This window comes from Phaethon aethereus (assembly GCF_964289735.1).
Source record: "Phaethon aethereus genome assembly, chromosome: Z".
Classification (NCBI taxonomy): Eukaryota; Metazoa; Chordata; class Aves; order Phaethontiformes; family Phaethontidae; genus Phaethon; species Phaethon aethereus.
In genome coordinates this window covers 69,221,841-69,237,919 of record NC_138577.1, presented here as the reverse complement: position 1 = coordinate 69,237,919, position 16,079 = coordinate 69,221,841, and the positions used below count along the sequence as shown (strand labels likewise).

Below are 16,079 nucleotides of genomic sequence, written 5' to 3'. Positions count from 1 at the left end.
GTCTCCAAGGACGAGGACAAGGCTGAGGTACTTAATGCCTTCTTCGCCTCAGTCTTTAATAGCCACTCCAGGTATCCACAGGATATTCAGCCCCCTGAGCTGGAAGACGGGGATGGAGAGCACAATGTACTCCTCATAATCCAGGAGGAAGCAGTCAAGGACATGCTAAGCCACCTGGACACCCACAAGTCTATGGGGCCTGATGGGATCCACCCGAGAGTACTGAGAGAGCTGGCAGAGGAGCTTGCCAAGCCACTCTCCATCGTTTATCAGCAGTCCTGGTTAACAGGGGAGGTCCCAGAAGACTGGAGGCTTGCCAATGTGACACCCGTCTACAAGAAAGGCCGGAAGGAGGATCCTGGGAACTACAGGCCTGTCAGCCTGACCTCTGTTCCAGGGAAGATTATGGAGCGGTTGGTTTTGAGAGTGCTCACAGGGCATCTGCAGAACAGCCAAAGGATCAGGCCCAGCCAGCATGGGTTCATGAAAGGCAGGTCCTGCTTGACCAACCTGATCTCCTTCTATGACCAGGTGACCCGCCTAGTGGATGAGGGAAAGGCTGTGGACGTTGTCTACCTGGACTTTAGTAAAGCCTTTGACAGCGTCTCCCACAGCATTCTCCTGGAGAAACTGGCGGCTTGAGGCTTAGACGGGTTTACTCTTCGCTGGGTGAGGAACTGGCTGGATGGCCGAGCCCAGAGAGTTGTGGTGAATGGCGTTAAATCCGGCTGGCGGCCGGTCACGAGTGGTGTTCCCCAGGGCTCGGTTCTGGGACCAGTCTTGTTCAATATCTTTATAGATGATCTGGATGAGGGAATCGAGTGCTCCCTCAGTAAGTTTGCAGATGACACCAAGCTGAGTGGGAGTGTTGATCTGCTGGAGGGTAGGAGGGCTCTGCAGAGGGATCTGGACAGGCTGGATCGATGGGCAGAGGCCAACTGTATGAGGTTTAATAAGGCCAAGTGCAGGGTCCTGCACTTTGGCCACAACAACCCCATGCAATGCTACAGGCTTGGGGAGGAGTGGCTGGAGAGCAGCCCGGCGGAAAGGGACCTGGGTGTGCTGGTTGACAGCCGACTGAATATGAGCCGGCAGTGTGCCCAGGTGGCCAAGAAGGCCAACAGCGTCCTGGCCTGTATCAGGAATAGTGTGGCCAGCAGGAGTAGGGAAGTGATTGTGCCCCTGTACTCGGCACTGGTGAGGCCGCACCTTGAATACTGTGTTCAGTTTTGGGCCCCTCACTACAAGAAGGATGTTGAGGTGCTGGAGCGTGTCCAGAGAAGGGCAACGAAGCTGGTGAGGGGTCTGGAGCACATGTCTTATGAGGAGCGGCTGAGGGAACTGGGGTGGTTTAGTCTGGAGAAGAGGAGGCTGAGGGGAGACCTTATCGCTCTCTACAACTACCTGAAAGGGGGTTGTGGCGATGAGGGTGTTGGTCTCTTCTCCCAAGTAACTAGTGATAGGACAAGAGGAAATGGCCTCAAGTTGCGCCAGGGGAGGTTTAGATTGGATATTAGGAAAAATTTCTTCACTGAGAGGGTGGTCAGGCATTGGAACAGGCTGCCCAGGGAGGTGGTGGAGTCGCCATCCCTGGAAGTGTTCAAAAAACGTGTGGATGTGGCACTTCAGGACATGGTTTAGGGGACATGGTGGTTCTGGATTAATGGTTGGACTTGATGATCTTAAAGGTCCTTTCCAACCTAGTGATTCTGTGATTCTGTGATTCTGTGATTCATTTTGGAAGGCAGACCAGTATTAATTTAGTGAAAGTTTGGATGAGTTAACTCCTTGAAAGGAGTTGCCTAAAATGTTGCATGCATCCTGACTGCTCGTCTTCTTTTATTAACAAAATAGCATTTGAATCCTCCATTTTGGCGGTGAAGACATGCTAATCTCAATGTTTAAATGTAATATACAAAGGAGCTTTGCTAAGCTGCACAGACATTTAGAAAGGCAACCTCCTTTGACTATTTTGGCTACTGCTCCTGCAGATTGATTTGGATGAACTACTTATGTTGACAGGTAAAGAGGAGCAGAGACTTTTCTGATGAATTACTGGAGAGACCCTGATAATAGAAGATGCAAGGTGGATATACGGTATTTCTTTGCCCTGGTATTTACTCACTGTGAAGAATGTGGAGCTGATTTTTAATAGCTTGTGTATAACTGTAACTTGACTAAATGCTGTTGTGTTTCATTTTCATATGTGTTTAGTTAGTCACTAGCAGAGGAAAAGGCTAAATTCACATACCATGGCAGACATACCGTGGAATATGAGGCAGTACAAAGCCAGCTCCTTTGAATTGTAATGCTCATCATCACCTTGCTGCGTGTATACTTTTTTTAGTGTGTTCTTTGTCACCATTTGACATTTCTGTTTGTAAACAGAACATCTGTGCTTTGGAGGTCTTAGGTGGCCCAAGTGTTCTCCAGACAGCAAATACAAGTGCCAACAAAGTAACACAGACTTTTAAGTTTCTAGAAAAAAGCTTAGTCTTGTGTCTAGCTTCTCGCAAAAATGAGTTTCTAGTACAGGTGGTTGACTGCAGTATGGGGGCACTTTAATTGTGGTTAGGAGTTGCATCCTGCCTTGGGAAGTGAGCTGACTCTTTACAGAATCTCCAGATAAAATAGAAAAGTATTTTGTGACAAAATAAAAGAGTCTTCATATTTCATCAGACTTAGAATTAATCTGTTTCATGTAAATATACTTTTGCCACCAGTTATTTTTTGCAATATTCAAGTATTTTATCCCAATGTACTATTTCTATTGGGAAGTTCATCTTTTCCATAAAAAGGCTCATGGTTGTTCTATTGGTAGAACACTTCCGATTAGAGACATTGAGATGATCCAGATGGACAAATAGAGCAGAGCAGGCTAATATTTTTGTCTGTGTAACTATAGGCATTAGCATGTGTTAGGAACTTTTCCCTTTTTCAGTAAAAGATCAACGCATTTTTCCTTAAGTTTGACTCTAAGGATGTTAGCCAAATAGGTGACCACAGTGACAATGAGATTTTAAGAGGGTGTCATCTGTGTAACAGTTGTGCTCTGCAGGGCCAAAGCAAGTCAGATCTTGTAGCTTCTTGGTTTGGTTACAAATTAGATTTCCATAGTCAGTGTTGTGCTGGCAAGGGAGAGGCTTTTTAGCTTGGAAAGCCAAGTAAGTTATTTTTCAGGAAATGACAGAGAAGTTCCTATGGGATTTTATGAACCATGTGTTTGGAAAAGATTGGTTTAAAGGGAGTTGAAAAAATCAGAAAACTACTTACTCTTTTATGTCAGCTACTCTTTCATTCAACAGTGACAGACCCATAGAAGCCTTCCTCGAGCTTCCCATGTTGTAGGAATTTCAAAACTCTGACTGGGTTGCAGTTTGGTTTACTACCTCTTCCTCTAAACCCAAAGAAATACAACATATGCTTCTCAAAGGCCATCTTCAGAAGGAATACTCCCAAGTCCTATGCATGCCTTTTGTCCATAATTCCTACCAACACTGTGCCATTTTATGAGTGGAGGAGGCCTGTACTGCAAAAGAGCGTAGGACAGGGAATACCCTTAATTATTTTGTAGTATTGGTGGGGAAAAATGCTGAAAGGTTCTCAAAGAGCCTGTAGTCTGGCTTAGGTAGGTTCCGGTACCAGTAACACTGGTAAGTGTTTGTGAAGAGACGGATTTTTCAGTAAATAAATGGCTGAAGGTTACATAAGATTAGTAAGGAGACATTTGAAGTAGGAGCCACATTTATAAGAATGTGTGCTTGTGATTGTTTTTAGGTACACATCTTTTATTTTTTCAGTAATGAAGGTCCAAGTTAGATTACAGTAACATGAGTTTTAAGAGGAGTCAGTGAAACAACATACTTGTCTTCTCAATGGGTTTATGTCACAGTAGAAAATCTATTGTAAGGCTGCTTCTCCAGGCCAGGAAGGGTCAGTTAATTGCTTCACACAGGCTGGAGCTGTTGGGAATACTCTCTGGAAACCCTGCAGTGAATGTTTCACTTCTCTGACATGGTCTTTCTCCTTCACAGATTCTGGACAAAGCAACGTCATAATTGCATAATGTCAAGCCTTGATTTCCAGCATTAATAAAATTGCATATTTTTTTTCTTGTGCTGTAACTTAATATTGTACATTGTAATTGGGACTAAGTGAAACAGTCTGATTTCATATAATTGACATGACAGTGCTTGGGGTGGGAGAAAGGGACTGTTTGTGGGTCCAACCCAACTTTTGAGCTGACTTTAGGCAAGATAAGTGCCTCTTGTAATGGCTAATGTAGTGGATCGGAACCTCTTTGGGGCCCTTCAGTAAAAGTGAAACACTTACATTGAGTGGAGCTATACCACTGGAGGTCAAAGCACACGCACAACAAGCAGTTGCCTGAGTCAGCAGGTAGGCAGAGGTAGCTGTGGGCCCATTGGCTGCCTGTGAGGGTAAGTGCTCCAAACATCTGCGCTAGCTGAGCTGCCTGTCTGCTTTCCACCTGCTCTTGTGGCCATCAGGAAGAAGGGTTCAGCACATATGAGGACTGCTACTGGGAAGAACAGACGACTCAGCACTGTCCCTGTCCATCCTCCCCTTCAACACTCTGATTACTCTCAACTTCTAATACCTTATCTTTCACTTCTTTTCCTTTACTGCCTCTTACAGCCACTTTCATCCCTTCTTACGGCCCCAGCAAAACCAAATGGAGCAAACTGAGCTCTTTGGGGCTATTCTACATCTTTCTTTACTGTGCCCCAACTTGTTTCCCAGTTATGCAACAGGAAGGAGGCCCTTTCCTTACAGGAAGACCATGCAGGAGCTTGTGCAGGGGCTGCTTGTCTAGAGTGGGGAGAGCAATTGCTACAGAGAGGAGGCAAAAGCGTGACTATGAGCAACCTGCCTAAGGCTCAGAAGGTCTTAAGTCTCAGCAAATGGGCATGGTGGGGATAACCCAAAGTGAACAGGGGGTGCAAGGCACAGAAGAACTAGAACTGGGGGGAATGTGGTTGGGAGAGGAGTGAGCCCTTGACCTGCCCTGTGCCCACTGCCAAACTGCGTTTTACCACCCCACCCCCCCTTCCAAAGGATGAAGTCAGAATAAGTTAATTTGTTTTCATTTGGGGGATAACAAGATTCAGTTTTATCAAGACTGCTCTGAAGTTTGAGTTGGCTCTGAATACTGTCCTCATCTCCGCCTCTGCTGTGGAGGGCATTCAGAAGTATGGAGCGTTGCCATGAGGCACTTACTCCCCTGAGATACCACATTGCTGCTGTAGCTACATGCAGCTCTGGTTACTGCCCCCCCTCAGGTGGTCTTACTGATTCTGTGGAATATTGTTTACCCCCAGATCAGTTGGATGGGGATAGTTTTAAAGTCATCTTTTGATCTCTACTGTATGCCGTGGTCTTGTTCTACGCACTCGCACAACTGAGACAGAAAATGTGCCATTGTCTGAACAATAATGAAACACTAAACATGTGGAAATCCTATTAATGTTTCATGGACCGTAGCTGTCACTTCATTTGCTCTGGAATTCCTTCCATACAGCCATGACAAAGGTTTAAGGTTGAGTTTCTTGACATTTTGAACGCATTAGCTGCTCCTCAGACAAAACTCTGTCAAGTATATTGAAGCATCTAAAAGGATGTATTATTTCTGTAAGTAATAGATTAAATAGAATTAGTGTTGGTAAGCTTGGTCTTGAGAGAGAAAAGCACAGCACTAGACTTTTGTGGGGTTTTCTTTCCTAGCTGAATGTTAGACAAATGTATCTGTTTTTTGTAAATTTCTCTTTTTCTGCTTCTTATTTTTGTATTTCATCCTAAACAAGGCTGCCCCAAATCTATTTCTCAACTGTAGTTTTTCAGAAGTTTATATACTTTGCAATTCATTTTTCCATGTATAAATATACACATTATTTATTATTAATTTACCATAATTATAAACTGTATAGTTAATGTAATTTCCATGAGTGAATATAAAAGTGCCATCTGTGTATTTCTCATTTAATAAAAAACGAAGCTGAGAAGTTCCTCTTCTTGTTAGTTTTCCTCCCATGTTTTTCCTCTCAAGTTTTACTCCTTCTCATGTTTGTCATTCTTGTCTGTGTTTTTTGTTAAACATCATTCTGGGTTTTTTCAAGACAAAGTTACTGGAGCTGCATCAAGTTATCAGATAAAAGATACTCTTTCGTATCCAGGGTAAGCATTTGACATAGGTAAAAACTGAAGGAGGGCAGTATCAATGTTATTTACCACACAGCTGTTGATGTGCATTTACAGCACTGGTCGACTTACAGGATGGCATGGGTGGCTCTTGTGTGTCTTGTTGGTTCCTGTTTTCTTCTGTTTGTGCTTCCTGTCTTGGAAATTCAGTGATACAATACCAATTGTTTGCCTGTATATAATCCAATTCAGTTACTGCTTAGTACTGTCCAGTTTCTGCAGCAAGAAAACAAATGTAAGTGTTGTTCTTGAAAATAGTGAAAAAGGATCATTCAGTTAGAGGTTTGCTAATGATCAAAACTGGATAAATTCAGGAACATGGCAAAATTAGGCATACTTGCTAGCAATAGCAAATGAATAAAATGGTTTCCAAGATCTGAATATAATTCGTATCATTAGAATTAAGTGGAGGCAAAGAAGAGAGACAAAAAATGTTTTGTTTTTGTTTTTTTAATCTTGTGTATATCTATTTTGTAGTTGGACCTGAAAGTTTTTACTATCTTACTAACTAAAAACTTAGGAATTCTTCTTAAGGAGTTTCCTTCACAGGTTTGATGATTATGAATTGCAGTGGCAGATCTGCAGTTCTGCTAGGCAAAAGATAACATTATTCATACTGATGTCAAATTCAAAGGTGTCTGTCCCATACATCATTTACATGGGTTAAATTCTGTTGAAAGAATGCTTTTAATGGATAATGATCTTCTGCCTTTATGCAACATCATTGATAACTGTTGTGGTAGTAACCAGGAAAGGTGAGACATTTCTAGTTTCAGAGTACTTGTAAAGAGTTCTCTAATTGGTGTCATAGCTATGGTACCTTGTGTTCTAGTCAGGATGAACTGCAAATCTTTCAGTGCAGTGTAATTTCTGGTATTTCAATGACTATGGGAAAAGCATTTTACTTGTCGTATTCAGTGATTAATTGTTGCATTTTTCATTTAAATAACTGTCACTTCTAAAAAGTCATACGTCTTTTCAGAGTTATCTGTTCATAGAACATGAACATTTTTACAAGAAAAGTAATTTCCTTGCAGTGTTGCATTTTTTCCCCCATAGTTCTTCCGTCTTTATTTTGGCACTTTCATCTATGTTCACCAGTTTCCTTACATTGTTTTTCTGTCAGGGCCTGCAATTGCTCAGTTAAATTTGTGTGAGATTTGTCTATAGCTATTTTGAATCCATGAGGAGATCCTATCTCTCTCATAAGCTAATGTATCTTTCTGTCTTCCACACAAAGCCATGTTACTATGTGAAATAGTGGCACAGAAACTCACTCTGTGCTTTTAGTTTGTTCTTGTGATTGTGAGCTGGTAGTCAGTGAAGAGGCAAACATGGAATTTATGCTGTCTAAATAAAGACATTTAATAATATGAAGTTCATAAGCACAATATGTGTTATTTCACTTACTTGCATTTCTGCTTTATAAGTTACTTTGTAAGCCAATTTAATATTTAGATTTGTATTAAAGGAAAGCATTTACAGATCGCCCACTTATTTATCACAAATTGCTTTATATCTCTGAAATATAGGAGCCACAGTGAGTAAATTAGAAATGCCATTTGCAGAATTTTGTTTTCAAACAGTAATTTTCAACTTCATACATAGCAGATCTGTTGTCCAGCTTTGTAAATTTTAGAAGGCTGCTAAAGCTGGATCCAAGGGCTCTGGACAGTAGGAGGCAAAGTTAAAGCCTCTATACTGGTACAGCCAGTTGAGGGTGTAAAGGTTGCAGATTAGTGGTTTTGGAAGCAAGATCACTGTGCATAGGAAACTGTGGTTCTCCTCACATCTTCTGCAAAAGTGGCTGGCAAATATATTCTTTAGTTTCATGTTGTTAGCAAAAATCATGAAATAGTAATTAAAACTTAGCTAAGATTAAAAAGGAGGATGAATAAATGCTGCATACTTTTTGTGTTCTGAAGACATTTCCGTAATTCCTAAACCAGTGATGAAACACAGAACAAAATACATAAATGCTTCAGAAAGAAGGTCTACAGAGGGATGTATATGTCCTTTCTTCCCCATATTCCAACTATTCTTCTTTACAAAATGCTGGGTTTATAGACTTCAGAGGGAAAGACATTTCTCTGAAGTTGCACATACATGACTAAAACCAAAATAGGACTGCACAAGCCAAGCCATGATTCACAAGAAAGTAACCTGTCAAGGGAGTGCTTATAGATGAGGCAGGAGCCCCTTAGACTTCTCCAAAATGCATGGCAAACCCTGTAGCTAACAGAAGTGCTAAACAGTGGTGTGGTGGCTCTTAGCTAACTGACATGTAAGTGAGTGTTATGAGTTGCTCATAATTCCTGGCGATTTAATACCAAGTTAATTCAAAACTCTTGCAACACCTTAACTAGTCGCTCATGGTCACCTGTAAATTCACTAGTTTCATATTCTGTTATCCATTCTTCTCACCAAGTTGTCCCCGAAATTCCTTCAGTGCAGTGGCTTTCCTGTGCAATTCAAAGCACTTTGTTCCTTGCAGAACTATTTCTTTTATACAGTGTGTAGAAAATAAGATGAAAATAATGTTTTCCTCTCATATAATTAGGATGGTAAGTCTCAACTAAAGAAAAAAGCCTACATTGATTTTTCTTTGCATGTGATTCTCTTTACAACTCTGAACTTAGAACATATTCCTAAGGGTGCCTTGGAGTTTTTTCCACGTGTAGAGGAAAATTGTTTAATAGCCAATAGCTGTTCTCCTGAAATAGTCTAAATAGACAGGGGAGAAAAAAAAAATCAATGCACCCAAATAAGGATGTCTGCTAGCGGTGATTAGGACATAGAAATAGTCCTTTTCGAAGAGGTAAAATGTAGCACAAGTTATTACAATGATCTGAACCAATTTTGGTAATGTAAACATTTGTGTGAAATGACTGTAGTCCCATCCATACTGCATTCAAACAAACGTAGATGCATTTCAGTCTGGGTTAAATAAAATGCTCTCTGTTTCTAATGTGATTTGGCTAAGCAGTGAAAGCCATAGCATTTTGACCACTTTGAAAGGCAGGTTCTAGTGGATGATAAAAAGTGTTTATCCAGCATGGTTTCTGTATGTTTGCTCTGATCAATGCTAGCTGGGCATGTTGTGACAGAAACCCCTTTTTTCTGCATTCAGGCATAAACACTGTTTGTAAATTTATTTCAAAGAATTTTTTATTTGGCATAAGTCTTGGGTCTTGCTGTAATAATCTGTCCTGAACATCATGTCTCATTGTCCTGGAAATAATTATTTCCAGCATTTTCTGAGCAAAACAGAAAACAAAGAACTCCTAGATAGAGCAGGCACCTTTTCTGTATTCCTTTTCTGTGGATTTTGTCTTCACTTAATAGACCATGTTTTCTCGAGTACCTCAAAATATTTCTCATCACTTGCCTTCAGAACTGACCTGGTGACCTGACAATCAAGAAAATGTCATGTTAGTGACTGCTAATTAGTGGATCCAGAGAGCTGCTTCTGCTGGCCTTTCAACCTTCCAGAGGCAGCAACAAAAGCTGTCACATGTATCATACAAAGAAAACAAGCATTTGCCATGTTTGGTTTGGTTGGGTTTTTTTTTACTGGGGTGTAGATAGTAGCACAAGCTCAACTGAAACTACAGATGAATTTGTAGGTTAGGATGAAATTAACCTATGGTACAGTGTTTGCATTTATTTCTCCTTTTCCATGCATAACATACTGCCTCTGTTATCCAGTTCTTACTGAACAGATATAGAGTGTATTAGTATGCCGTGTTGTAAGAGGGAAAATGAATGAATCTTTATTTCTTTTATCTCTTTTTTGGTGTTGTTCTTACCCTCCTTTTAAAATTTTTTTAAACTACTTCAACATGTGTTAAATATTTCTGAAAGGGAATATTTTAATGCTTTGTTTTCAATGTACAGTATACAGTCCAAGCTTAACTTGTCTTTTTGTATGTTTGTTGAACAAACTTCTTAACAGAAGATTCAGCCATATTTCCCATTAATCATTGTTGTACTTCTGTACCTCATGAGCTATCCCTGTTTTTTTGTAAGGATTTACTGGAATGACTGTGGTAAAATGTGTAGTCACAGCCATGCCACAGAACTGTTTGTGCAAGTAACATTAATCTCTTTTTTATTATCTGTAATTTTCAGGTCTTTAAAATAGAGGTGCTCATGAGTGGAAGGAAACATTTTGTGGAGAAGAGGTATAGTGAATTCCATGCACTTCATAAAAAGGTAGTGATCTCTTTCTTTATAAGATGTAAGTTTGTTTTGTCTTAGTTGTGATGTTTTCCTCATTCTTGAAATTGTTACTGTACATGGTTAATCTTAAATAAAATCTTGTAATTTTTAAATCAAAAATCTTAAAACAAATCTTGTGATTCATGTCTTTGTTCCCAGCTAACTCAGTTTCTTCTCTATTTTGTGGAAGGGGATGATGACTTCTTAAAACTTTCCTTTTCTTTTGATTATTGTTTGCATGCTGTATTGCTAAAATGCTGTCTGTAGTATGTTTTTTTCCTTGTAAAATCGCAAAATAAGACACATTTCTTTAGCAAATAAATACATTTGTGGTTTTTGTCCAATTAGGCAAATAATGTGTTAGTTGCTAACCTGCTATATGTAACACTGAGGAAATAACTTATATACACCAGGAAACTAGACATGAAAAAGACTGAGCAGACCATCTCACTCTGCTGCTTTTCATGGAATGAATGTGATCTAAAATATCTGCTAAGCTTGTCTACTGAATCATCTTATTAATATATAGAAGGGAACTCAGTATTTTCAAGATTCGTTATCCACTAATGGTTCTTTAAATTGTTTTGATGACTGTTAAAGAAAAAGTATGATTTCTCCTCTCCAAACTGACCTGGATGCTGCTATACAGTTGTGCAGCTAAAAGGCAAGTTTTACAATTTTTCTGCCTTATGGAGGCCAAGTATTGTGAAGGAGAATTCTGGAAAATTGTTGCAGCCCATTACCAGTGTGGGGCTGCAATGAAGAGCTTCAGTCCATTGTTCCTAGGACCTGAGTCATCTGAACGTTCGTTGGTTTGTAGCTCTCAGTGGCAGTGGAATGTGTGCACATTCAACTGCTTTGACTGGTGGTGTGTGCCTTCAGTATGGAAAAGCTTCCTCTGTGAATGTCAGAGAGGAGCACAGGCGTTTACAGCTCCTGCCACTGCAGTGTCAGGGCATCTTACCTACACCAACATGTTTGCTGGTGGCCCTGAATCAGCTCAGAAAACATCTCATTCGGGGAAGAAGCATTATCCTGGTGACAGAGAGGATGGATTTTGCCAGACATGTGTGGTCTATGGATATAAGCAAACTTCGGTCAACAAAAGGCAACTATTGACCCATCTGTGTATTGGCCCCAAAACAGCAGAAGAACAAGAATGTATTTTGCTTTACTGCACGGTAATTAAGATGTGCTAGTATTTTTTGCACTTCTGCTTCTTGGCCCAGTTGTGGTATCAGCTGCCACTTCTTAATACTGATTCCCTTGTTTATTGTTTTAAGTCAGACGTGTCAGATATTTTCCCCCCATGTGTTCACACCGAATACAGTGCCACATAAGCAACAGTGTCAGAATCAGTAGCACAACTCACTTACCCACCATCAAGCCTTGCAGTATATGTGTGCTTTATTTTACTAGGAGAATAATCTTGCAACTGAAAGTAAAGCAGGTGAGTAGAGATTATACAACTAAATAAATTAGGAAACATTAAGAGGGGGAAATCAGGATGTATATGCTTAAAACACACCCTACTCAAGTAGACTGTCTCCTGTGGTTACATTAGGTTAGGTTAGGTTAGGTTAGAACTGAACTGAACTGAACAGAACAGAACAGAGTATTTTTAGTTGCAAGGGACCTACAACAATCATCTAGTCCAACTGCCTGACCACTTTAGAGGTGACCAAAATTTAAAGCATGTTATTAAGGATGTTGTTCAAATCCCTCTTAAACGCTGACCAGCATGGGGCATCAACCACCTCTCTAGGAAGCCTGTTGCAGTGTTTGACAACACTCTCAGTAAAGAAATGCTTCCTAATGTCCAGTCTGAACCTTCCCTGGAGCCGCTTTGAACCATTCCTGTCACTGGATACCAGGGACAACAGCTCAGCACCTCCCTCTCTACTCCTCCTCAGGAAGCTGTAGAGAGTGATGAGGTCGCCCCTCAGCCTCCTTTGCTCCAAACTAGACAAACCCAAAGTCAGGGCAACCCTCCACTACTCCTCAGAGCACATTCCTTCTAGCTCTTTTACCAGTTTTGTTGGCCTCCTCTGGATGCATTCAAGGACCTTCACATTCTTCATAAATTGTGGGTCCCAGAACTGCACACAGTATTCAAGGTGAGGCCGTGCCAGCACCAAATACAGCAGGACAATCACCATTTTTGGCTGGCTGGTTATAGTGTGTTTGATGCATCCCAGGATGTGGGTTGTCCTCTTGGCTGCCAGGGCACATGGCCCACTCCCATTGAGCCTGCTGTCAGCCAGCACCCACAGATCCCTTTCTGCAGGGTGGCTTTCCAGCCACTGCTCTTCCGACTTCTACTTGTGCCCAATGTTACTCCATCCTAGGTGCAGAATCTCGCATTTGGACTTATTAAATTTCATCCCATTAATTATAGCTCAATGCTCCAGTCTATCTAGATCCCTCTGCAAGGCCTTTTGCCCCTCAAGACAGTCAACAGTATCTCCCAGTTTGGTATCATCAGCAAACTTGCTAAAGGTGCATTCAAATCCTGCATCCTAGTTATTGATGAATATATTGAACAGAACTGGCTGTAGAACGGAACCCTGAGGAGCATTGCTGCTGGTGGGTGGCTGCCAGCCAGATGTAGCCCCATTCACTACAACCCTTTGAGCTCTGCCTTCAGCCACTTCTTCACCCAGCACACCATGAACCTGCTCATCCCACAGTTGTCACAGTTGTGCTTATCCCCACAACTTGTCCAGAAGGATGCTGTGTATCAAAAGCCTCACTAAAATCCAGAAAAACTGCATCCACCACCTGCCCTTCATCCACTATGCAGGTGACCTTATCATAGAAGGATATCAAATGAATTAAACAGGACTTTCCCTTTGTGAACCCATGTTGACTGTGCCTGATGACTGCATTATTCTTTAAATGCCTTTTAGTAGTACCCAGTATAATCTTCTCCATAATTTTTCCAGGAACTGAGATAAGAGTAACAGGTCTGTAGTTCCCTGGGTCTTCCCTCACACCCATCTTGTAAATTGGAATAGCATTGACTACGTCCCCCTCAGCAGGGTCCTCTCCAGACTCCCAAGACCTTTGGTAGATGATCGAGAGGGGTCCTGCCAAAATATTTGCTAGTTTCTTCAGTACCCTGGGATGAATTCCATGAGGCCCAATGGACTTGTGAACATTCAGCTGATACAGCTGTTCCCTCACAGTTTCAGTATTCAGAAATGGAAAGTCACTGTTACCACACTCATGGTCCTCCGACTCAGAGGACCGGGCAGCCCATGGTCTATCAGTATTATTGAAGACTGAGGCAAAAAAAAGCGTTGAATGCCTCCACTTTTTCTTGATCCCCTTGTTGTTGTCCAATTTCACTGTAATTTCTGGAGTTGCACAATTACTCCATATGAAAGTCACAAATGTCTGCAGTCTCGCTCTCAGATTTGTCTCCTTGGACACTGTTTCCTCTGCAGTAACTCCTTTTGCAGAGATTTCTCCTTAGAACACCAGAAAAAAAAAATTATTATCTCTTTCTCTCTCTCCAGAAATAGCACCACAATAAACAAACTTGAAAAAACAGGTATTCTAACAGGACACTTTGCACCACTCTTCAACTTGTTTCCTCTTACTGCTCATTGGCTTCCTGTCTGCTTATATCACTCTGCAAACTGGACAGTAACTTCTTCTTCGTTGTTCCCTGTATAGATGCAAAGCACCCAGCGTATTTTGGCAACAATATACCTCTATCCTTTAAGTCTTACATTTTGAAGTTGTAGTAAAATTTCAGTAAGCATGGTTGGACGCTCATGCTCTGAACCTTTCTTAGTGCTTTCAATGTTACAGAAATCCTGGAGAAAGCATTCTCTGGTGATACAGTATGTGGTTTCACCCTTTCTTCTCTCTGTTTTGTGTTAGAGCAGAAAAGCTCAACACTTTTTAAAAAGTAGGGGGTGTATTTGAACAGTTTTTACTGGAGAAGAGTATTTTGAACTTGTGTCTCGATTGTTCTTTGTGAACAATTTGTTCACATCCCATGACACTATTTATACTTAGGTCCGGATACCAGTTTGCTTTCAGCATGCCAATGGGGTATTTATTTTTTTGTTCCTCTCTTCCCCTTTAATTTAAAATCTGAGTTTCACTCTAAATTGCTGTGAGTACATGGCAATTGGAAAGGTATCTTTAGACTTAACCACATATTCAAGGTGCCCTTAGTGCTGGAGATGTCTGTAGTGAGCAGGAGAAACAAAGCTTCTCTAAGAGAAAAAACTGTGGTAGAAAATGGGAATAGAGGCTGAAGGGGAGAGATTGTGCCTTTTGCCAGAGAAGGATATGCTCCCCTGGCATCGAATGGAGGAAGGAGGACTCCATTGCTCATATAGAACATTATTCATTCATCAGAATGCCAATTAATTTCGGTAATTGGTTTTTTTTAAACAAAGCCATTTCCAAGCAAGTGGCTGGATTTGTCTCCTTCCTTCGTTCAACCTTTCTTACATTCCAGTTGTGTAAAAAAGTAAAGCCCCACTTCCTGTGCAATCTGGCTGGAGTGCAAAAGGTTTAAAATATTTTCAAGACTGTCATGCTACACCAAGAGTACAAATTATTCCCTTGACAGAAACCATCCACTGCTGTTGGCATTTTAAAAATAGTTTGCCTAGGCCATTATACTTTGCCCTGGTTATGAACGACAAACCAGGCCTTTCAGGCTATGTAGCATTCCCATTATATAAACAGGTCTGAACAGAAGTTTTACTATTCTCATATTGAGAATTTTTTTAGAAATAATTAAATTATTTTTATGTGTATAACATAGTTAAAAATAAAACCATTTATTTGTATTTATTCCCTAATTCCTTTCAATACTTTTTTTCCTTTACATTTTTGAATATTGGTAGTTCTTTTTAAGCACCAGAATGCCGAAGGTGACAGTGTTACAACTACTGCAGTGAAAGCTGCAAAAACCTTAAGTTCTATACATCTTGTTTTGCAAGTTGTTTATACTTCTAGAATAATTGGCGTACACTCTAAATCATATTGACTTTTCACACTTGGACAAATACTTTTCTACTTGATAATTTGAGTCATCTTTTAGTCTTACAGGGAATAGAGACCACTATGTAAAATAGGCATTAGGTCAGTCTTACGGACAGTAAGGTATTATAGACAATAATTGCCCTCAAATAAATATTTCTTGTGTAGGGGCAGGTCTGAAGCAGTATAGCTAACACATACATAGATTTGCTTAATATTCTTTGACATTGTAGTAATTATTTGTTGCAATATATTATTGGATTATTCTAAGCATAAGAAAGCAGGCTTATCATTTATTCTCTGTACATCTGTACAGCATATACTTTATACCTACACACAGTACATTTGCTTGCACATTTAAGCAATTGTTTTTTGGATGCTTTATGTAACAGGGCCACAGAGCACAAAAGGATTGTTAATCATTGGCTGAGGTACCAGCCACAAAGTACTTATCTTGTAAGCAGCTAGGCATTGTGGACACTTGTATTGTTTCAGGTTTTTCTCCCCTCATCTGGAGCATTCTCCTCATTTGTTGCTCATGTGCAGGTGCTGTCATAGTTCACAACAGCTGTGACCATGCCTGCTTCAACATTCTCAACCAATTTAGAGGAAAAAACGAGGGCTTATATTCT

The 16,079-nt window shown here is 40.6% G+C and overlaps 1 protein-coding gene across 1 annotated transcript in view; it reads left to right on the top strand.

Annotated features, from left to right (window-relative positions):
- SNX24 (sorting nexin 24) overlaps positions 1 to 16,079 on the top strand; it is a gene marked incomplete at its 5' end in the record, with an annotated part of 95,164 nt that overhangs the window by 40,389 nt on the left and 38,696 nt on the right. The window contains one exon of the mRNA XM_082013143.1: positions 10,348 to 10,431. Coding sequence (XP_081869269.1) covers positions 10,348 to 10,431 — 84 coding nt within the window. The remainder of the gene's footprint in view (positions 1 to 10,347; positions 10,432 to 16,079) is intronic.